Source organism: Vanellus vanellus, assembly GCF_965231255.1.
Source record: "Vanellus vanellus genome assembly, chromosome: 1".
NCBI lineage: Eukaryota > Metazoa > Chordata > Aves > Charadriiformes > Charadriidae > Vanellus > Vanellus vanellus.
In genome coordinates, this window is record NC_138905.1 from 132,852,722 (window position 1) to 132,876,833 (window position 24,112).

At 38.3% G+C, this 24,112-nt stretch overlaps 2 protein-coding genes across 2 annotated transcripts in view; one reads left to right on the forward strand and one right to left on the reverse strand.

Annotated features, from left to right (window-relative positions):
• ACOT9 (acyl-CoA thioesterase 9) overlaps window positions 1–24,112 on the forward strand; it is a 334,937-nt gene that overhangs the window by 49,566 nt on the left and 261,259 nt on the right. The window lies entirely within an intron of this gene.
• Window positions 1–24,112, reverse strand: part of PDK3 (pyruvate dehydrogenase kinase 3) — a 58,179-nt gene that overhangs the window by 24,150 nt on the left and 9,917 nt on the right. Inside the window, exons 2-3 of the mRNA XM_082491611.1 lie at window positions 11,331–11,472; window positions 862–933 (exon numbers count right to left, since the gene is read on the reverse strand). Of these exons, the coding sequence (XP_082347737.1) occupies window positions 862–933; window positions 11,331–11,472 (214 nt within the window). The remainder of the gene's footprint in view (window positions 1–861; window positions 934–11,330; window positions 11,473–24,112) is intronic.

Below are 24,112 nucleotides of genomic sequence, written 5' to 3' on the forward strand. Positions count from 1 at the left end.
GCATTTGTTGGACCGCAAGTTGTTTTATGAAACACTTCCTACAAAGCACTGCTTGATCAGGCAAGATTTCCAGAGCTTACAAAGAAACTCAAGTTTAAAAGACAACCTACCCTAAGTAAACATCAACAGAACAAAAAACATGCAAGAAGTAATCTCCTCAAATAAAGGTCACTGCTATACAATACAGGGTAACCAGAGAGCAGTGTTGGGGGGTGTGTGGTGTGGGGGGGTTTGTTTGTCTCTGATGCATATGTTGTTCTCGCTTACATGTGGGGTTTTTTCTGTTTTACACACACAAATTTCCAGGAAACATTCTAATGACAATTTTAACATGGCTTTGTTGATAAAGAAAATTGGCTAAGCTTTCCTCACTTCTTAAAACGTAAGTAATATTATTCAATGAGGTGGGTGAACACCAATAATTGAAGTTAATTAAAAAAGCTTTTAGATAAAAACAATGATTAACACATTGCATGTTTTCAAACTGAAAAAAATCAAAGTATTAATGTGTTAATATACACTATATACAGAGTACTAAGCTCAATGTATACTAAAATGTCATTTTAGTCATAAGTATTTGATACGCAAGTATATTTTCACATGCATATTGTCTTCTCAATATAGTCTTAGAAGAAGCATTTCATGCCATTTCTTAAAGTATTAGACTGTATAAATGCAAAATATATCATTCAAAAGCACTTAGATTCCTATATTCTGTTCCAGATTATAATTTTGGCCTTTGCTGCACAGATTCTACCTTACAAATAAGATCACTGTTATCCTATAGTACAAAACCACGTTGTTTTTTTTTTGAGACAGAATATGTTAGAATGAACTGCCACAAGAAAACAAATTACTTACTCATCCAGAACATGAGGATCCTCAGGACTTTTATTTTCATATTCTAAAAGCTCAAGGAAACTCTGCATGTACCTGAAATAAGCAAAAATGATAAAGGAGTTAAGATACTTAAACCTAAATTGCTTTCCAATTTTTGTTGATCTTAACACACAACCTCATCTGAAACAACAGCAGCATAGTACCCAGTTCTCTGCAAAGGCTAAAATGAAGTGGGATGCTGCAACAAAGGGAAAGAAAGCAATTACAATATATTATATTGAGTTTAAAAGCATTATTTATGACCCTACAGTCCGCCGTTCACGAAAACTGATACATAAATCAAGCTGAAGTTAACAGGAGCAAACCCCCTCTTCAGGTAGGTCTGCAATTTCAGGTAACTTCGTTCATTCCTGGATCTTGATTTCCTGGTCTTCTACTTTGTAGATATGTGGGTTTGCTCCCATGTTCCTCAGAGAGCAATCCAGCCTGCCTTCCAAAATAAAGGTCCAGGGAACACTCCCCAAAAGCCATGCTAACATAGCTGCATCAAGCTGGTCCTACCACGGTACTCCAAAAAAGTACGCCCCTTTACATACTCCCACATCTCTTCACATTGTGCCTCAGGCCACCTGGCAAAACCCTCAGTTTCATAAAAACACTACTCTTGCACAACACAGCCCTCTCCAGTTCAGACATTCAGCACATGCGAGATATTAACTGAAGCTTAGAGCCACAGAGGTACCACACAGGACCCGAAGACGTTTTAAGGCAGAGTACTACTCAACATGAACATGGCCAGCCTGCTCTGTAGGAAGCCAGCCCACCACTACTATCAATGCCACCGCCTCACACCATTGGGCCTGAGGATCAGGTATCAGCCCCTGAAGAAGGTGCATTTAGCAGTACAGATGTAGCTTTAAAGATTACAGAATTGGGACCTATTTCTTGAAGTAAATCACGCAGGGTATCAAACACACACGTAAGAGGTAGGGTTTCAATGGTACCAGAAGGAGCTATCATTTCTCTCCCTTTTGCCCTCCCTTCACTCCTGGTTAAGCACTACCACTTTCACTATGATAACGATGCTAATCAGATGTGTGTGTCAACAGATGAACTCCCTGCAATGGCGCAAAAGCCAGCCAGATAGGTATGTTTGGTTTTTCTAATCATTCTCACACGTGAAAACAACTCAAAGAAAGGTCTAACCAGCTAAAGATAACACAAGAAATAAAAGATAAGCATAAAGCTTACGTAAGGAAAAAGCAAAATAAGTGAGCAAGCCTTTCCCCTTTCAGTAGCAGCAACCCAGTAGATCAGCTCAACAGAATGATATGTACATAAGCGCAGTGTCTATGAGACTGACACTGGTACCAGAAGCTTGGACAACTTCACATTACAATAAAAAAAACCTCTTTTGGTAGCAGTTCTATGTTAAGACAGGCTTAAGCAGGCCTTGTCCTGTCTTGCAATTTTTGCCAAAATACTGAAAAGCAGGTTGTAGAAAATGGGTGCATTTTTATTTTAATTTGATTTTTAGTATATTCTATAGCTATAATATATTTGTATTCTCTACTAACCATACATTGTTTGTGTGAATATATTCAGGCACATGGATTTTGTTTACTTTCTTTTGTATGGCAGTGAACTAGTGGCAACAGAAAATGTGCTCTGGTTTGCTAGAAAACCAAATTGCCCAGTTACAAGTAGAACTCCTGCAGACGTTTTTTAGCTGGAATTTTAATTACAGTGCCAGGTCTCAACTCATGCAATAAAACAGTAGGGAGACCACTATAATTTGACCTTTATAAAACATTAACACCAACCTATAGAAAAAAATATAACTTCAACTTTAAATACAGTGGGAGGCAGAATTCAAGGAATTATGAAAATGAAGTGTGCATACAATATTTTATTTTTGGGAAAAACAAAAATACGCTAGTGTGGACACTAGTGACATTGGAGTGTTTGGTTCCCTGTATCCATCTTCTGGTCCTCATACAAAAATGCTGCACAGATGGCAGAAGAATCCTTTCATGGTTTTATCATGCCTCGGGGAAAGCAGTCCTTCTGCGAGGCTTTGAAAAAAGGATACTATACAAACAATATGAGAAATGTTGATATATGTTGGGAGGTGTCCCTGCCTATAGCAGGGGGGTTGGAACTCTATGATCTTCAAGGTCCCTTCCAACCTAAACCATTCTATGATTCTACGAAACTTCACCCTACATCTTCAAGCTACAGCAAAGCCTAAGACAGCACTGCTGTCTACATCGACTCCCTCCAGAACTGCATGCTGCTACTCTACCCCCCTCATTTCAGTAGCAGCCACCCAACATTTCTCCAGGGAGACTGACATTTTCAACATGGTCAGCATAGTAACACTAGCTCCTGTCCCTCTGTGTGTTTTTGCCCTCCTGCAGCTGTCACAAATAACTACAGAAATCCCCCCAAACATTTGTCAGTTACAAGTTTGGGAAGTAACTGGTGTTTCCAGCACTGCTTATTTTAAAACATGTTCTTTTACACTGCTAAGAGATAGTAGCAGCTTAGAACAACCATCACACCACACTCCCAGGAATTCAAGAAATTGCCTAGGGTCACTTCAGAGAGCAGGCATAGAATAATAGAATCACTTTGATTGGAAAAGACCTTTAAGATCATCAAGTCCAACCATAAACCTAGCACTGCCAAGCCCAACACTAAACCATGTTCCTCAGCACTACATCTATCTGTCTTTTAAATATCTCCAGGGATGGTGACTCAACCACTTCCCTGGGCAGCCTGTTCCAATGCTTGATAGCCCTTTCAGGGAAGAAATTTTTCCTAATATCCTATCTAATGCTCTCCTGGCACAACTTTTCCTCTTGTTCTATCACTTGTTACTCGGGAGAAGGGACAGACCCCCACCTCACTACAACCTCCTTTCAGGTAGCTGTAGAGAGCGATAAGGCCTCCTCTCAGCCTCCTTTTCTCCAGGCTAAACAACCCCAGTTCCCTCAGCCACTCCTCATAAGACTTGTTCTCCAGAACCCTCACCAGCCTTGCTGCCCTTCTCTGAACAGGCCCCAGTACCTCAACGTAGTGAGGTGTCCAAAACTGAACACAGTACTCAAGGTGAGGAGACAATCACTTCCCTAGTCATGCTGGCCACAGTATTTCTAATACAAGCCAGGATGCCATTGGCCTTCTTGGCCACCTGGGCACACTGCTGGCTCACATTCAGCCAGGCTGTGAGACAAGGGTGGCGGTTACTTAAGGAGCCATAGCCCACTATCCACTGAAGAAGAGTTCCTGAAAGTGCAACTTTTACCAGTTAGAAAGATACTGAAACAGTTGTACAGTATACATGATGTGGAGGACAGAAAGGCAGGGGAGGAATCATCAGGACAGTCAGCTGGGGGAAGAATTGAGTTTCTGAAAGACTGAAGAACAACTAATCTCCTTTGAGAATGTGTCCTTGCACGCACTCCCCCTTTTATTAATTCTCACTGGAAAAAAGCTGCTTTAGTCTCTGAATTCAGCTGCTTCACCTACAAGACCTAGCACATAACAAATTATGATCACCCTCACTCTTTTGTTTAAAAGAGGTACATGTTCTTCAGCATCACTTGCCTCATGTGAATCAAGGTCAATCAAGTTAATCATGAGCACAGGATGGAAAAAAAACCCACCAGCATTGTCAGACTGGACTAGTTCCCTCAGGTTGTGGGTTGTAATGTAACAAGAAAGCTTAGATCTTCCTTGGTAATTAAATAAATATTTGCTGTCTTAAATTTGTTTGTGTGGTAAAAGGAAGTCCGGAAAAAATATTTATTTGATTCTACAGAGAGAAACAGCCTACCTATATAATACCTGCATGATTCATATGAAGGAGTCTTATTCTATTCCTCAAACATAGGTTGATGTCTTGCCACTGAATGACTGTGTCTACATCAATCTATGAAACCCGAAGTAGCCATCATAACCTGAATCAATGAGTGGGCCAAAACACTATGATTTCATCAGCACAGGCATAGCTGTCCTGTCCATGACAGGAGGTGGACTATAAACTGTCACAAGCACCCTCCACACTATAAAGTGTTTCTCATATTCTGTAAAGGGCCAAATGCTGTAGGTGTCAGCAAGTTTGTCAACAACGACCCTTCTACTCTTTATGCTCCCCTGTCCCATCCTTTCAAGCCTTCCTCCTGGTTTGAAATCCTTTCTCTTCTTACCTTAATTTCTGTTCCCATCGTCCCTGTTTTGTGGAGGCCTTTCTTTTCTTTGCTCTCTCTGTTTCTCCCCACGCTCTCAGTCCACCCTTTACATCCCATTCTCATAAAGCCCACAATAGCCCTTTCTTGCCTCCCAGATCATGCAGGGATGCAAGCCAGCTTTCCAAGGAAATTCAGAATCATGGAGTCATTTAGGTTGGAAGAGATATCTTGAAATCACCTAGTCCAACCTCCTTGGCTCAAGCAGGGTCAGCTAGAGCAAGCTATCCAGGACCATGTCCAGTTGGGGTTTGAATACCTCCACAGATGGAGATGCCACTGCCTCTCTGGGGAACTTTCTTGTGGTGTTTGATCACCCTCACTGTAAAAAAGTTTTTTGTTATGTTCAGATGGAATTTCACATGCTTTGATTTGTATTCATTGCCTCCTGTCATTGAGCACTACTAAAAAAAGTCTGGCTCCCTCATCTTCATTCTCTCCCATTAGGTATTTATACACACTGATAACATCTGTGTCCCCCGCCCACCCAAGCTTTCTCTTCTTCAGGTCGAACAGTCCACACAACTTGCTGAATATCTCTACGGAAATACTCAGCTCTCTGCTTCTTCCCATATGAAAGATGCTTCAGTAAATCTGTGTCATGAAAGAAGTGACAGCTTCTTGTGTGGCAAAGTAAGAGGTTATTAGGAAGCTGCTCAGTCCCATCTGTCATCATATAATATTATAAAGTCCTGCTTCTGAAGATCCAGGACAACCACCACACTTGAGAAGCAATACAGCAGGTGCTTTTTACTACACATCTCCTACCAGAAATCTCAAACATCAGCAATCCTGTGCTGATGCTAAGGGTAAAACAACAATGAGTATTTCTGGTACTGAACGTAGCTGATACCTGATTTTTTCTGCAGCCAAGATTTGATTGGTTGCCTACCATTACTGATATGCTGCATTAAGATTCGTACTCTCTGTTAGCTTATTGGGACATTGGTCCTAAGACTGCTGCCCCTGGAATAATCAAACATCACTATTCTTATGTTGAAGGATCAGCACTTTTAGTAGAGTATCAGGCAGGGGCAAGCCAAGTGTTTCTCATTTAATGCAGGAGGTAATTGTGCAGAAAACTGTCTCAGTCAGAAAAAGACTAAAGCAGGTCTCAACCAGAAAAAAGCTGCCAAACTTGGTCACCAGCCTTCAGCGCAACCAGCAGGCGGAACAGCTTCTGAGGTCATTACACTGCAGGCTCAACATAGCACCAATGAGGAACTGAAAGTTTCTGAAACAAAGGAAAGTTACACAAACTAAATGCTCTGAACTAAGGACATTTATACAAGAGCAGAAGTAACTTCTCTTTATTCTCTGTGGTGATGGAGAAACTATGAAACAGGCAGTGCTTTTCCTTTAGATAGAATTAGCTACAATATTTAGATATCTCTTTCTGACTCTGACTATATGTCACCCAACCTGGGATGCTCTAATACCTTGTGTATTAGTGCCAGTCTCCACATAACAACTCGGAGCTGCAAATGCTACACCTTTTTCTTTTTTCCAGTTGTGATTTACAGTTTTTACACAAAATTCATCCTTCCACTCCCTTCCAAACAGCTCAGAAAGTAAAAAAAAACTTGTTTAAAAGGAAATGTATAACTCTGATTAGCTGTGATAAGTAATTCACAACATTGTCTTAACTACCACCAACAGTACACTCTGCCTAAAGGTGAGCAGTCAGCAATGCAGTTCACTTCTGTAACAGCTAGTGTGTGTAAAAAAGGTCATTCCCCTTTCAAACAATCATCTATTTCCTTCACTTTTCTTTTGATTTGAACTGTGGGAAGGTGGTAACTGCAGAATTTATCAGGCACTGAAAAGCAAAACCTTGTGATGTTTTATAAACACTTCACACACAATTACCAGCCAGCTAGACTAAAGGAGAAGAGTACCAGAATAATGGATGATTTGCTATACTATTAGTAAATGAATACAACTATACAGGACAAATCTACAAAAAAGACAACACCCAGGATAGATTAAAAGAAAAGAATGTCAGTTACATTTTGCCATCTTCAATGAGTCATCAAAAGCAGAAATCAAAGCCTATGACTTTCAAATCTGTTGTCCTTCTGTTTAATTTATCATCACAATACACTACAATTCATTGGGAAAGCTCTTTGGTTTCAAGCACCCTTTAGCCTTGTTCTTTTCTTAATTACTGCCAGGTAGACTGAATTCTTGTTAGTCTGCCAAATTCTAGAATGGCACATTTCATACATGAAATCACTGTAAATGCACATAATATCAACTCCAGATTTTCCCCCTTTTTTTTTAAAAAAAAAAAACCAACAAACTGATGCAGGATACCTTTGCTTTTTTCCCCTATGTGTATTTCACTAAGGTTTTCCAGAGCACTGAAAAGATAAAACATATCTCCATGGTAACACAATCTTGTTAGCATAGTCTGAATGTAAAAAATAGAGGAAAAACAATTATCAATCCCCAAACCATACTGATTTCTCTTATGAGTTGTGCTGGTTTTGGCTGGGATAGAGTTAAGTTTCTTCACAGTAGCTAGTATGGGGCTATGTTTTGGATTTGTGCTGAAAACAAGTGTTGATAACACAGGGATGTTTTAGTTATTGCTGAGCAGTGCTTGCACAGAGTCAAGGCCTTTTCTGCTTCTCACATCACACCACCAGTGAGCAGGCTGGGGGTGCACTGGAAGCTGGGAGGGGACACAGCTGGGACAGCTGACCCCAACTGACCAAAGGGATATTCCATACCATATGACATCATGCTCAGCATATAAAGCTGGGGTAATAAAGAAGGAAGGGGGAGGATGTTCAGAGTGATGGCATTTGTCTTCCCAAGCAACCATGATGCGTGATGGAGCCCTGCTTTCCTTTTTTTTTTTTTCTCTCATCACACATTAATGATGATATCCTGTATTATGCAGTTCTAACACACATTCAATATCCCACCTGCAGTGCACTTTAGCTATAGAGTGCCCTCTGAAAGCTGGCCTAAAAAAATGCTCACTTCTGTGGAACTAGGAAGTTGCCCATTGATTTTGGAAAACTGAAAATAAGTTGCTGCTCCCTAGCATGCTGGTTGTTGATCTGTTATTTGGAATCACCACAGTTCACAGCCAGAACATATAAACTGTGTTATTATTTTGATACACTGTATTCCTTCCCTTGCTACTCCACACAAAACATACACATAAACAAAGTTATAAACTCCACCTGGGACAGAACTAATGTTTTACTTTAGCACAGACTAAAATCCAAAACTTTTTTTGTTCGTAGTTTGCTCTGTGGGTAATGCCAGCTTTATTCAGAAGAAGCGCGGATGAGTAGCACAAAGGAATGACAGCTGTCTTGCCTATCCTCCTTGCTGCATGCATCAGACTAAGGAACCCAGAAAGGAAGGAGAAAAAAAATGCACCTTTCCCGAGAGCAATCGATTGAAAAATCTGTTAGGCAGCGCAGTGCAGTCATAGAGCATGGTACAGGAAGCACTACAGCATGACTGTGAAGATGGACTAGAGAACAGGGAGGGGGACAGGATTTGCCTGCAGCAAGGAGCATATTCTCTGAAGTGTCAAGATGAGGTTGCTTCCCAAGGGACCTATAAGGGATTAGGAAATTCATGCAATCCAAAATGTCACTGCCTGGCTGGACAGAGGATTGACAGGAAAGGATCCATGCTGTACAGTAGTCAGGGTTAATTTGTTTTCTTACTCCACCAAATCCATCTGTTTACAGAGCCACCTTACTCTAATTAAAGATTAGGAGCTTTTTGTATTTTTTGGCACACTGACATTAAGGAAAAGACTGGGAACTCACATTTTAAAGCTCCAGCTACTTTGGAGTCTCACCAAAAGCACGTAAAAACATAGGCTTCTAGTGCAAATTGGTAGTGTAAATAAATCATAACTATGCTGGTGACCACACAAATTACTGAATATTAGCAAATAAACAGATTAAGGTGAATAATGCATTCAATTATGTCTTTGCTCACTTGTGGAAAATGTAAATCAGACTTCTTGTTGGCATATTAATAAATGATCAAGCTTCCTCAACCTATGGCATAGTAAAAATAAGGCATCCTGAAATCTGACCTGAAATGCTTTCTTTCTTGATGTATGAAACAAGCATGTCACAAAGATTTCTTCATTTTACAGGTTCACAAAACAGCCAAAGAGCTAAATTTATATTTATTTATTCTACCACATAAAATTCAGGAATGTCTCTCTAGGTATGTCTAAAATTTAGGTTAAGAAATTATAAATGTTTCAAAACTTGCTATCAGAATAGCTGCATAATATTCAAGGTTATTCACAATGAAGTTAATAAAACTGTTTTGTTTTGGTCTTTCCAAAAGGTAACTGATACAGTAAATTTTGCCCAAGGTTCATCACCAGTATATCACTAGGATTTATAATCTACAGGTAAATTTTTAAAAAACAATTCAAAAACTCTAAATAGAAAAATAAGAAATAAGCTCTTTAAAGTCTACATCTATAATAAGGAAAACATGCAGTTATTTCTGACATAGGATCACAAAAAATATTCTTACATAATCTCAATGAAGACACTTCTTTCCACAAAAACTGTTAGCTAACTGAGGATCGAAATCAAAAGAACACTATGACAAACACTGATTTCAAACTTCCATCTCTGGGTTGGATGTACACTTGAACGTCTTCATCACATTGAAGTCTGATATTTTGACCCATTTAACAGAAAACTATCAGTCTACAGCTGTGATACTGCAAGTATCTTAGTCATTATATATTCTAATACACTCCAGAGTGCTTGTGTTTGGTGTTTCTTTTTTTTAATTAGTAGTATCTATTGAAGCCACAAAAGTCATCCCATGAGTCTTCAAACCTCTAAGCAAAAATTCTGAAGGGGACTTCCACCCTAAATGCCTATTCAGTTTCTTTGCCAGAAGTGATCCAAATGTTGCTTGACTCTGTATTAGCAGGGCAGAAGTATTTACCACAGAACATAAAATCGGACTCCAAGAATTATGCTGCAGAGTCACTACAGAAAAATTATTTTCCTTTCTTCATTCACCTATCTGTCCACATTTCACTAGAGAGCTTCACAAGTCATCTAGATCAGAAAAGTCTAAAAGGTCTATATATTATCTACCCTTTCCTATTTGGTATAACAGCTTCTGGTAACATCAGACAGATGATACGAGCTTTCAGTCCTTGCAAGCTGCCACTTAACCACAAAGCGATTGCTATTGCATGGCTCCACAGCACTCACATTTATTTGAAGCACTTAATCACTATGTTTGAAGTGGTCATCAAGACAGTTAGTATTACCTTTCGTAGACAAATATGTTTAAACCAAAGTACACAATACCACATATCCTAATTTATATTTTCTAAGTCTGAAGCTTGACAAATACGAGATCACACCCAGCAGTCAATGCAGAGTCAACATGGAATTTCTTGGCTCAAAGGCTCTCTGACTGAAGTTAACAGAAGCCTACAACATTAGTTACAACTTACACCCCTAATAGATAAGCTGTTATTCACAAAGGGAAGTTTGTGAAGATATTTTTACATAAATTCTTTGGATCAAGTATTTGCAGATAGAGAGGCAATAATTACCCCAGGAACAACAATTTTTTAGAGCTTAATACATACAAGGCAGTAGTCTCCAAACCTCATTGAACATGCAAGCAGGCAAGAAATTAATTACTGTGGAAAAAATGACAAGACTTTGAATTGCTTCAGATACACACCAGTTATTACAATGGAGAACAATAATTACTGGTCAACACCAGATTTTTGTCCCATTCCATAACTTCCACTGAATACCAGGTTATGTTTTTAAAGATTTAGCAACAAGAACAAATGAGGTTTAAAATTTCTTTCAGTATTTTCGACAAAGAAAGAGTAAGGAGAAAGAACAGCTATTTCAAGAAGTTATGGGTGCAATACAGTAAGAAATATTTAAAAAGCTCGCTCTTGGAAGTTATTGACTGATTCTCATTATCTAGGAGACAACAGCATGCTTTTACTAACTTACAAGACTAACTTACAAATTCTTATCTCTAAGATTCATATTAGAGCATTTACTTAACCTTAGACAGAAGAAAATGAAACTTCATTTAACAAGAAACACGTTATAAACAATTCAAGGCAGAAAACAGATTTCAGTTCAGGACAATTCAAGCTGAGTTGAAAGTAAAGCAACACATACTGTGTTAGTTTTACACTAATTTTTCAATCACTTTTTTTTTTTTTTTTTTTTAACTTACCAACTCTGTACTAGTCCAACTGAAGGCCTGTTAAGTAAGTTATCAGGCAACAAATTGACTTCTCTCATGGTGTTGGCTAGTCGCACAGGAAGTTCTTTCCGCAGGAACATGTATGAAGTCTTTTCACATGCATTGTCACGACCTGTTAGGAGGAAAAAAACACAGATGTCCACTCCATCAGATCAAATTTTAGACTTCCCAGTGCCAGATGAATAATAATATTAAAAAAAAAAAAAAAGACTTGTGGAAGTAAAACCATTTTAAAAATAATTTCTTTCACTACCCACCTTCACTTCCCTCTCACTCCCAAGACACATATTATACATTTACCTTCTTAGAGCTTCACTCCTTTTACCTGACATTCTTCCTCATTTCACATCACCTCACCTTGTCTCCTATAAGTAAAAATCATCAAATACCAAAGACTTGATATAAGCTGGAAATAAGGCCCCAAAACACTAGCTTTTATCAGTATTATTTGTCTACTCAAGTGATCTTTTAAAAAGCGCATGTCACACACATAATGGAGGGTAAGAATTGAAAACAAAAGGACAAAACAGAATGGCAACAGCTGACTTGATGTTTCACATCACAAGCTCTTCAAACCTACCAAGTACTTCAACATTTCAGCAGCACCTGGAAAGACCAGCAAAGGCCAACATGCCTCCTAGGACTAGACTACAAGATGCTTACTAGCCACCTGGAAGGTAAGTGCAGTGCTCACCACCACATTCCAATTTGGAAAAGGTGTAGCTGAGATTATCTTGGACTTTCACTTTTAAAATTGACTTTTATCCAGCACAATATTTTGAAAATAAAACTTTAAAAAACCCCAAACAGCCAGAAAGCAAATAAAAGGGATCTAGCAAAATAACAATACTTTGCTGTGGACCTAGTTGGAACAGTGACCATTCCCTGGAGCCACCCTACACGAAACAGAACACTGACATGACTAATAGCATTCTGAAGCTAAAACAGTTACTGGAGATACCTATAAAACTTTAACTACAAATATTTGAAAGTATGAAATGTTAAGACTCCTGCCCAAATAGTTCAGATGGAAGATCAGACCTGACTTGACATACTGTTTTGTATTTTAGTGTGTTTCATAAGTGGGGGAACTCCCCACCATAATTAACTTCTAAACAGTCCAGGTAAATTAAAAGAAAAAAAAAAATCGATGTTTTACTTGTAATGAACAGTCAGTATTCTGCTTTCATCTAGAAAGACAGCAAATGTCTTTTGTGATGAAAACCAGTACAACTGCCTGCAAAATTTGTGAGTGAAGGCCTAATACAAGAGCTACAAATTACCTTCAAGCAAACCAGAAAGTGTTAAAAGCACTACTAGGCACATAATCACTCAGATTTGCAATTTGAAAGACTCAAGTACAATGCAACCAGCACAATCAAGGTGATACTTCTTAAGACAGTCCCATTATAATCAGCTGAACAGCAGAATTTTCATCTTCTTTGCATAGGTAACATGCATTGATGGATTAGTTCCCAAACCGTAACACCAGCTTGAGGGACTAAGCAGGAAGGATTAGGGTTTCCCTTTTTTTTTTCCCCCTGCTCATTTAGGCATCATCAATCAGTGGGTTATTAAATTCTGTTAGTGTCAGCAATGCTATTATTGTTCCTCCAGCAAACATTTGCACCTATTTTACTTATGTGCATTTTCACATCTTCAATTACAAATACACGCATCCTGTCAAAAATAGACAAAGGAAACAAGACATTACATTGTTGTTTTCTGTGAAGCACAGCAATGATTTCAGAGTTCAGTTCTTCAATTAAGTTAGGTATCAATTAATCCACAATACAGGATAGACACTTGTTTATTCACAAGTCATCGCAGGTCTTTAGGAAGACTGTAGCTGGACAGCAGGAAGGACTCTCGGACCAGCTAACCCTACACATTCGGGGCTGGAAAAACCCTCAGGAACAAAGAGACAACTGTTTCTTCCCACGAGTGACTGAGAGCAAGGTAGTTATTTTCTAGGCAATAAAAAGCAAAAGGAATGAAAGACAGCCCAGACAGAGAATGAGGAAACGGTGAACAAGAATCCAAAGCCTGTAAAAGGGCATAGGGGCCCTTTGCGGACACAGTGCCTGGGTTTGTGCAAGGCAAACAACAAAAGCCGCTAGACTGGAAAGCCAGACTGGCAGAAGAGATGTGCTTCCTCTCCTCCCATAAGAAAGGGCACATCTCTATTTAACCTGTCCCATCCCAGCAGTTCTAAACTGTGTCTTTTTAAGGAGCTGCCTTACTCTACAGCTACGTTTTAGATACAGAGCCCACTGGGGGACCTTTGCACGCTCAGTGCAGGAAAAGGAAAGGACATTTTGTTTCAAGCCTGCCTAAATTGAAGGCTTGCTTCATCATAACTTCAGTACATCTTTTTGATTTGGGACACGCGGTCAGAATATCAGCTGCTTAGCTGTATATAATTTATCTGACAGACTCCATTGAGTTGCTTTGGCTTCTAGCGTAAGGTCAGTTATCTGCTTGCCAAACAGTGTGTGCACAGGAAGAGAAAATGACTGTTCAGCAGGATCAGCAATAATTAGATACGCAAAAAGCATACTGTCCCTTAAGAGTAGCTCCTCGGCTATTGTTCCTCACAGTAACGCCTGTACAACCAGATTCATCAAAATGAGGGACATCCTACTAAGTACAAAAAATGTAATCTGAGTTAAGGTAGGTATTTTCTTAATATAAATTTATCATACACAAGTGTTAAGTTCTAACGATCCTTCCAGAAACAGTGTTCTAGTAAACTGTAGTGCCACTTCTGCAGGTTTAGCCTACAGTCATATATATATATTTCATAGGCTGGCTTTATTTGTTACATCTTTTTTCAACATATACAGCATTCTTTCGTGATTTATCATTCCAGCTGGGTCAATACACATTGACAGAACAGGCTTTTGTCTTAAACACCATAGGCTAAAGCCAGTTTAAATCCATCAGTTTCAGTTCATGGGAGTTTGAAGTCATTCTCTCAGGGCTAAAGTGAAAGTGGAACTTGTGAATAATCTCTCTTTGATTTATACCGCAGCCCCCCAAGAAGTTACTCAATAATACAAATATGACCTGCTTACCTTTGTATGAATTCAAATGGAAATACATTACAGTAATCCTATGCCCTAGTGCAAACTACACTGCACTAGGCATCAAGGACTGTGTTTAGCTTTATTTCCAGAAACAAGGGGTGCTGTGTCAGAGAGCTGTTTAATTATGATGCACTGAAGACCTACGGTAGCAGCAGACTTCAAGGCAGAATATAATGACATGGAAGTATAATGCTAACATGGCATTATAATATACTAGGAGTACAGCTTTTGTTATAAATTACTAATAGAAGGCTCACTGCTTTTATAACCTGGGCAATACATTGCAAATACAGCTTTCTGGTATCTTGTTAAGTTATATGAAAATTACATTCATTTTTAACTCAGAGGAGTCATGACTTTTTGCGTATAAATCACTGAATCACTGAACTATGGCAGTACTGTGGAAGAGACTAGTCAGAAGATGCAATGTGAAGATCACTGGCATAAAGAAAAAGCTTCACCTACATATTTTATTTGTAAATTTACCATCTTGTGTAGTTCCACAGACATCAGTGCAACTACTGGTTAAATGCTGCACATAATTTTCTTCCAGAGACAGGATATGAATAGGAAAAGCATTCAAGACTTAAGAGAAACAAAAAAACATGGGCTCCACTTCAGAACTGCCATCAATGGCCAGCAAAAGACTCTGAGCTCCAAGGTGGGGAAGCAGGACCCACTGTTCAACTAGTGACAAAACAGAACCCACGCTGCTAGAGACAGAAAAGTTTCTAATGAGATTATCCGTACAACATTCTCACCTTGATATTAAACCTATGGCAAGACCTTTGTCTTCAATTTTACCATCCATTACTCATTATTTAACGATTTAGCGATTAATTGGGGTTCTTTTTTGTCTTGCCTTCTGTCCATCTACATTTTTCTAAGTAAAATGAATATGCTGACATTATAAACAGCTAACCCACCACCAAAGACTTTTTCCAAAGTTTTAGATTCAACTTTCTCTGAATGCTGGATGTGCTTCCATTAAAATACTACACCTTTAATAACTAAGGATTTCTGTGCAACTTTTCTATTCATGCTGAGTTTGAGTTATTTGAATAAAGGCTAGGTTAACATTTCCTCCTAAAGAGTGTTTCAATACAAACATATATAAATTTTCTTTAAATGAAGACTGATCTGCTGAGGTAGCACAGCACTTTCTACAGACTTAGTAATGATATATAATATACTTCTGCTTAGTTGTCAAATAGTTAAATTTATATTTCAAGCACTAGTTAGAAATGAGCACAATATTGTTCAACTTGTGATCTTAATGCTTAAAAGTAAAGCATTTGAGATTTTAAAGCAGGTGAGGTTTTGGGTTTGGGTTGTGTTTTTTTTTTTTTGTTTTGGGGTTTTTTGGGTTTGGGTTTTTTTGTTTTTTTTTTTTTTTGTTTTTGTTTTTTTGTTTGTTTGGGTTTTTTTGGGTTTTTTTTTTTTTAAGATTTTAAAGCAGATAAAGTTTTGAGTGATATTTCAAATACTAAAGATCTTCTATAAGTCAGAAGTTATGGAAGATTTTAATTCCAATAAAACCAGCTAAAGATTTATTTCCTTAAACTGGCAGCTGCATAGATTGCCAATATCAGCACCTCATTTGTGGATCAGCCCACATGCTACACTATACCCATGAAAGAAGCATCAACTGAAGCTGGAGTTTGAAGTTCCCAATGCCATGTATGAGAGTTGAGAAATACTAGAAAGGAGAAAATGCCCCAGAAACCACAGGACCTCTTAGTCTTGGATCCTCTACAGCCTACCAAAAATCCTGAGTTCTGTTTCTTGAATTGACCATTTCTAGCTACACATCTATTGGAAATGTTTCAGTAAGCTGTGTTAACAGATCACCCTCCAGAAAAATTAAGCAATATTATGCTTTGTTAATACTCTTGTGAAGAATGAAGGACAGATATATTACAGGCATTGCAAATTCAGCCCTTTCATTAAGTATTCAGGTAGTCTCTAGAATTAATTATACTTCTTTAAAACTCTTTCTGCCCAACCTGATAATAAATGTTTAATGCAGGCAGAACAGCCAAAAAAGGACATTCTAGTGGACAGCTTCAGTTTTATTTTATACATATACGTACACCCAAAACCAGAGGAAATAGATCTCTCTACCTTCTGGATAATGCAAATCACACAGAGAAAACTGAAATCCTTTAAAAGCTTTTAAAAAACTGAAAATGGAAATATTAGAAGACTACTCAAACTGAAACGCTTCTTATCCATAAAGCCAAGAAGAAAGGAAAGTAAGACATCACATGATATATGGGGTTCACAATTTTACACACACCATCAAAATTTATTTCCCAGTGTTTGTAATACAGCAATACTTGATTTCAGTTGAACAATAATTCATGTTTGCTGCTTCAAGTGGGAAAACTGTGCAGACCAAATTCTTAAGTCAGGCGCTGAAACAGGTTTCCTTCAATGAGGAGTATCAGATTAGAGCAATATAAAGAACAAACCATACAGCATACTACCTCTTTGCTTATAGGTCTACTCAGCTGAAGGGAACAAAGCAGCCCTGTGCTACTCTTCATGGTAGAAAATAACCCTATAAAGCAATTCTGGTTTCTAAGGGGCTAGATTACCTTTAGATTTTCACTTTTCTTAATGAAAGTTATACCTTCAAGCTGTTTAAGAGACTCTCAGAGCATACCCATGGTGCTTACAACTTAACCCAGAATTTGACCAAAGAGGATGAAGCAAAAGCACATGTAAAATAACCCACTCTACTCAACTGGAGGATTATACCCTGTCTGAAGATGCTCAGAAATTGATGTATGGACCAAGTATACTTGATTTCAGTTGAACAATAATTCATGTTTGCTGCTTCAAGTGGGAAAACTGTGCAGACCAAATTCTTAAATCAGGCGCTGAAACAGGTTTCCTTCAATGAGGAGTATCAGATTAGAGCAATATAAAGAACAAACCATACAGCATACTACCTCTTTGCTTATAGGTCTACTCAGCTGAAGGGAACAAAGCAGCCCTGTGCTACTCTTCATGGTAGAAAATAACCCTATAAAGCAATTCTGGTTTCTAAGGGGCTAGATTACCTTTAGATTTTCACTTTTCTTAATGAAAGTTATACCTTCAAGCTGTTTAAGAGACTCTCAGAGCATACCCATGGTGCTTACAACTTAACCCAGAATTTGACCAAAGAGGATGAAGCAAAAGCACATGTAAAATAACCCACTCTACTCAACTGGAGGATTATACCCTGTCTGAAGATGCTCAGAAATTGATGTATGGACCAAGCAGAAATCGAGATGACCACAACAGTAAAACAGTCTGTGACAAAATGAATCTGACTAGATTTACCTGAGGAGAAATAAATAAAGAATACAGCAGCACTCTTCAAAGCCTTACAGTTCACTAAACAGGAGGCAGCAGTAACCTAGTCCATCAAGGACCAAACAAGTGTTAGGCTCAAACTGCAAAAAAAAAATATCAAGTCATAATTAAACAAATGGTAAACACTGTACAAGACAGAAACCTGCTCTGTTTTATTGCTGTCTCTTTTACTAGTGAAGTTAAGACATCTGCCTAAAATTACATTAAGCTAGCTGATTCATCTCTGAACTGGAGACTAGACTGAACACTGCCTAACATTCTTTGCAGCCTTAATTCTCTCGTGACCTCAGAGGAAGAAGGCGGTCACCACACCTGCAAAAAGAAAGCAGTGTAATTTCCCACAGGGAGAGAAATAAGCAAAAAGTGAGAACTCTGACACAAGTCAGAGTTAATAAAAATGCAGCACAGATGTGTAAATTGAGTTATACAATAGAATTTACTCTGACAGAAAAATGGTGATGAAAAATCAACATAGTTGTGAAGGAATTAATCTTCAAATTATTTCAAATTATTACTACTACATGCATACCTAGCACAAACTGAAAGATATGTCTAGCATCACCACAGCAGGTCTTTAAAAAGGTTTTAAAAAAAGAGGTGGTTCAGTAAATGGTCTACCTTCTTCAATATTCTGAACAATCTTACCTGTCTGGGCTAGTAAGTCACCCTATACAAAAGTCATATAGAAAAGCACATTCATGGCCTCCCCTCTGCCACCTTCAAACCTGCAGTTCAAACCCAGCACCAAAGAGAGACTGTGATGCCAGTCTTGAGATTCTTCTGTTTAAGTACAAGTCAATATAACAGACTGACAATAGACACAATCGTCAACATAGTGAAAATGAGAAGACAGCATCAGTCGAACAAGGATCTAAGTAGTGATTCCTGGACTTTACATCAAACTAAGATCAGTGAAGAATATTCTATGGACAACCTCCCATACAACAGCTTTAGACATGACAGAAACGAGCCAGGGTTTGTAACAATACAGTGGGAATAGTACCTCCACAAACACTGCCACATTTGGAATGGCAACCATCCACAAGAGTCTCTCTAAATGATGGTGGATTTGCTTATGCAGTGAAGTATAACACACCTGAAGAACTGACTTGACTGCCCTTGCTCAAATTTTAGTTGAGAATACAGGTAAACTTATTTAAATAAAACAGTGAGACATTAAAATTTCATAAGAAGTTCACCCAGAAGGTGGCATTTAATATTAGAATCAATTTTCCTAGATGTGAAAAGGTGTTAGATATTTCCACCAAAAATAAATCATGCCATTTATTCTATTAGGCAGGTGTCAAGAGAAAAAAAAGGATAAGAAAATGCATAAATAAAACATGATCCAGAAGCTTCGAGGTAATAGAGGTCGCAAAAGCAGGCTTGAATGCATTAGGTCTTCTAAATGTAATACCATCAGATGGGAAAAATTAAAAGTGCAATGTTTCAGGGTTAGAAATCAATATTATCACTGGTGGACCTTCAATCCAAAGGAAATTCAGGAAGCAGAGTTCTACTTCCAGACAGTTTTCTCTACTAATCTATTTTCCCCTCTATGGGATTCAACTCTTCTCTGACCATTTACTCATCTCTTTTTCACCTTCCACCCCATAGTGCTAAGAAATGGAAAACAAATGTAACATTGCTAACAAGGCCCACTCAGGCTCTAGAAATCACATGCCTGTAGCATGTAGGGGGAAAAAGGTTTTTTTCAATTGGAAGGAATGAACATTCATCACAGTGATCTCTCTGAACCAGTATTTTTTCAGTTCCTTCTGTCTCACAGGTGGAATTAGACAACTGTTGCAAAGCTGGACCTAAAGAAAACTTTTGTTCTGAGTTCTGCAACAAGAGGCACAAACAATGCAGAGGCTATTCACACACAAATATGCACCAGACCCTGATTCAATTCTGGCAAACTTTACAAATTGCCAGAGCAATACTATACTGTCCAAGGTACAGATTACAAAAGGATTAGTTCTATACAGAAGGCTGTAGCTTGATTTTGCAGCAGAAGAGGGCAGAAACTCAGCATGAGACCATGAACTCTGGTTCCTCCAGAACATTATCAAACGCTCTCAGTTCAGCTGCCAGATTCCTGCATTCATGAAACATTTGAGAACAGACTACAGTAGTAGACCTTCATAGATGATGATCAAAGTCATCTGCTTTGAAAATCTAATATGGCTGTCACATCCCTAGTAGGTACCGGACTGCCGGGGTCACATCATAAAAGCATCAGTAGTTTGAGTATTAACACCTGTCAGACGAGATGAGAAAAGAAGAAACTAAGCACTGCTTTTAGTCGTTTCACTGCACCCAGAGGTCTAGCTCTCTCCATGAACAACGTATCCTAACATTGAGCTGAGACATTAGATACCACACTACTTTAAGACTCAAAAAGCGGCAAAGTCCCACCTGTTGCATGTCTGAGAGGAAGGACTCCATTAAGAATCCATAAAAACAAGATCAGAAGCCTCTCACCTCCTATCCCTGTGAAACTACTGCTATTGCTTTTATCTAGGGCAAAATAAAGGAAGATGAGAACGTAGGAGTGATCGACCATATCTACCCTCTTCTCTTGAGCTTCCAGAATACTTTGTAGCTCCTATACCGGCAAACAAAACAAAATGAAACAGAGGGTTGGAGAAATGTTCAAAAGAATACACAAAAATATCAAGGCATGAGAGTGGACTGAGCAAAGGCTAAAACTAATAACTTGCTGCTGAAGCTAGGAAAACAGAACTAAAGAAGGATCAGTGAATTCCACCAATTACACACTGTTTCAGGAGCATGGGCTACATATTAAAAGGCAAACAAGCTATGCTCACACAGCCTCAACAAACGTGGCTACAAAAACCAAAAAACAACCAGAAAACCAAAACAACCCCCACTTCAAAAGCATTCCTATTCCCTAGCAGAAATAAAGACATTTTCAGCATACTCTCTAGGTATTTATCTCACCAACCACTAAAAACACCAATCCCACAAAAAGCATACAGGGTTTGTTTTTTTGGTAAAAGACAGGGCTTTGTAAAACCCAATAAAGATGATGAAGCAAAGGGAAAAAGAACACCACAACACAACTGGAGATGCTGACTCTTGCTGACCCTTACCCTCCAAGGAAGCTGCATGTTGAAACTGGATTCCCTTTTCCCACCTACCACACTGTGCTACAGGACAGCAACCACAACCTGTACAGCTGTTCCAACACAGGTAGCCAGCGGATGGCCAAATTTAAGGATATGGCCCATACTAACCTTAGGTATCCAGACCTAAGCTTCAGCCCAAGTTCTATCACTGCTCTCTAAGGCTAATTCCACCACCTACAATTTTTTCATGCAAGTGCCCTGTTTTAAGGACACACTTTCATTTCACATATATGATCAGCATATTAAGAGACTGATTCTATGTTAGTGAGGAAACTGGAAAATCCCTGAAGTTTTAAAAAACGAATCTTGAAGAATTAAGAACAGGAAAATATTTTTTGATTTTATTGAGCTATAATAATGTTTCAGCTTTATGAAGTCTTAATAATTAAGTTTTGTTAAACAACTACTGCCAGAAAAACAGCTAAAGCCAGAGGAATTAAAGTCTGCAAGCATGCTTTCCCACATAGCTTGTTTCTGTTCTTCAATCCAATTCCCATTATTAGTTGCACCTTTGCAGTTTAAGGGAAAGCATGCTCCGATACAGGTACACCAAGTCTTCTCAATCTAAATTATTTGTGTTCATAGATGAGAATTCAGTTGTTAACACTGTATGACCATTGATTTCCGCTCTGTGCCATTTCAGTGCTAAGTGTGTTCAATGCAGCCAAAATAGCAAGCTCATGTGCAAGCTAGCTTTCCAGTCAAACTTTCCAACAGTCATGTGACAAATTATTTGGATAAATTACCAGAGCTGAAGTACAGAAACAGTTGAGCTTAATAAACCATTTCTGATTTATGCAATTCAACTAACAACAGATTCAAGCACTCTTTGACTGCCAGGCCAACTGCAGCATTTACTTTCTATTCCAAGGGAAAATTTCAGGATACCATTTACTAATGAGAACGCATTAGCCTATGTTCTGTTGTCTAAATGACCAGACCAAATCCCATTGACCAGCGAAAGGTCTAGACTTCAACTTAAGAAGTTCAGAATTAAGTAAGTACAACTACTCTTCAATTTGTACACAGAATAAATATTTTTATCTCCATTTATTTCCAAAATCTCTGAAACAGTCGCCTTGTTTATGTCTTATGTGTATTAATTACTACTGTCATCTAGATGAATACCACTGGTGCCAAGAGAAGGTAAGTTCACATTTTCATGTAAATGCAGGTTAAGGACAAAATGTCAGACACCTGTCATTAGCACAACTGGACAGCTCAACATGGATGAAATCACTGCATTTATGACTAGATCAGCTATACACTAATGAAATAATAAATAATGTGGTAATAATAATGAAGTAAGTTATGATATATAACTTGAGAACTCCAGTAAGCCTGTTTCAAGTAAGTGGTCCTCTGAATGAAACTGACTGTGCTGGAAAGCAGCTTAACTTACTACTGCACTGGAACGGATAAACAGAAGGAATTAACAGATGCACAATACACTGTAGATCTTAGTCTTAGTCAAACTGCAATCATTAATTGTAACTCTTAAAGCCACAGCCTTCTGTTCACAGAAAAAACTCAAAGGAAGATGTGTGTCCCTCTCTCAAGAGGAATGGATTATCAGGCAACCACTTGTAAAAGCTGTAAACCAGTACCACATATTATGTAGAACAATCCAATTTAAAATAAAAGCATGAATTTTTAAAATAAGCTTCCCTGACCTAAAACTAATTTTTACCTGCTTACCACTCAGATTTAATGAAGTAACTTTTTCAGTATTTTAAAGCATTTGCCAAGGGAAAGCACAGTAATCAAAAGGATCTATAAAGTTTAGTGCAGAGGTGCTCAAGCAATTGCCCACAGGCTGTATTGTTCTTTCAGACACATAGGCCTAAGGCTGTTTTTCCTTAGGGCAATTTGGGAGTAGGCAATTTGGGAGTAGGCTGTAAATCAGATGAATCATTTTAGCAGCTAAGCTTTGTCTTGCCCTTATCACAGGCACTCCCCACAGTACATGACATGCAAAGAGCCAAAATGTTCTTAGGGGAAACCATGGCCTGGATCGGGTTCCTGATGCTCAACCTATCCATACAACCCAAAGACTCCCTTCCCTAACCTAACACAAGGAGCGTCTAAAAAAAAAACAGCTCTTCAGTCTACATCAGTTCCTCTTCCACTGATGCTCCTGAGACCTAAGCAGGGAATAGGCTGAGAGCAAGAAAGACGTGTGCGTACTGTGCATACGTGGACCCTGGCCTACACTGTGAAGGGTCTCTGAGGCTTTCAAACAGGAGATTCTGGACAAAACAAATTTAGTGTTTTGTTCTGGTGAGACTCAAAATTTTAAAACAAATGTAAAACTTTTTTTTAAACATAGATGAGGCTTGAAACAATGAGCCAAAGAAACTTTATTCCTCATTTGTTGCTCTCTGATCAGATTCTGGTACAATGAACTGACCAGAAAAGATTGACTTTTGCTCCTTTGAGCACCTTTTCCTCCCATAAGAGGTGAATATCTATTTCACATTGAAGGTTATAAGTAGATATTCCAAATTTTTAACACTCCCTAAGCTCTCACAGCTTCGACAACTTCATCCCTCACCTTTATGGAAAACATCCATAATTCCAACTAACTGTTCCAGAAAAATACAAATCTCTGCTTTAATCCTTTACTCCCTGTCAACATGCCGAAGAGAAAGATACCCCAAATCTCCAACATAAATAAAATGAACATTTATGAGCAAAGATTCACACAGTTAATATCAATTACATAAAAATGCTGCCAATACCACACGGTCCAGTTTTCCTTCAGTCTCAGTGAGGTTAAATGTATTAGACTGTTAACCATCTTGTTACAAAATGCTTTTGAAGATTAACAAACCACATTGCAAAAAAGAAGACTAGAAGATTCCTCTATGCCACTACTAGTTTGAACGTATTTATCCAGGCTATTAAATCTTCAAGAAAAGCATAAATAAGGACTAAAACAATGCACTAGCAGTTAAAATGTAAATTATTTTTTTTAGCTAGAAGTCATTTTGTAACTTTTAAACTTTGCTTCTTTCTCTATTTACACATTTGTAAACCTAATTCTGAAAAAGATCAACTAGAATTTGCAAAAGTATTATTTTAAGGAATTAAGTCAGTGAGAGTATTTATAATCATATGTTACTTTTTTTCATTGTCTACA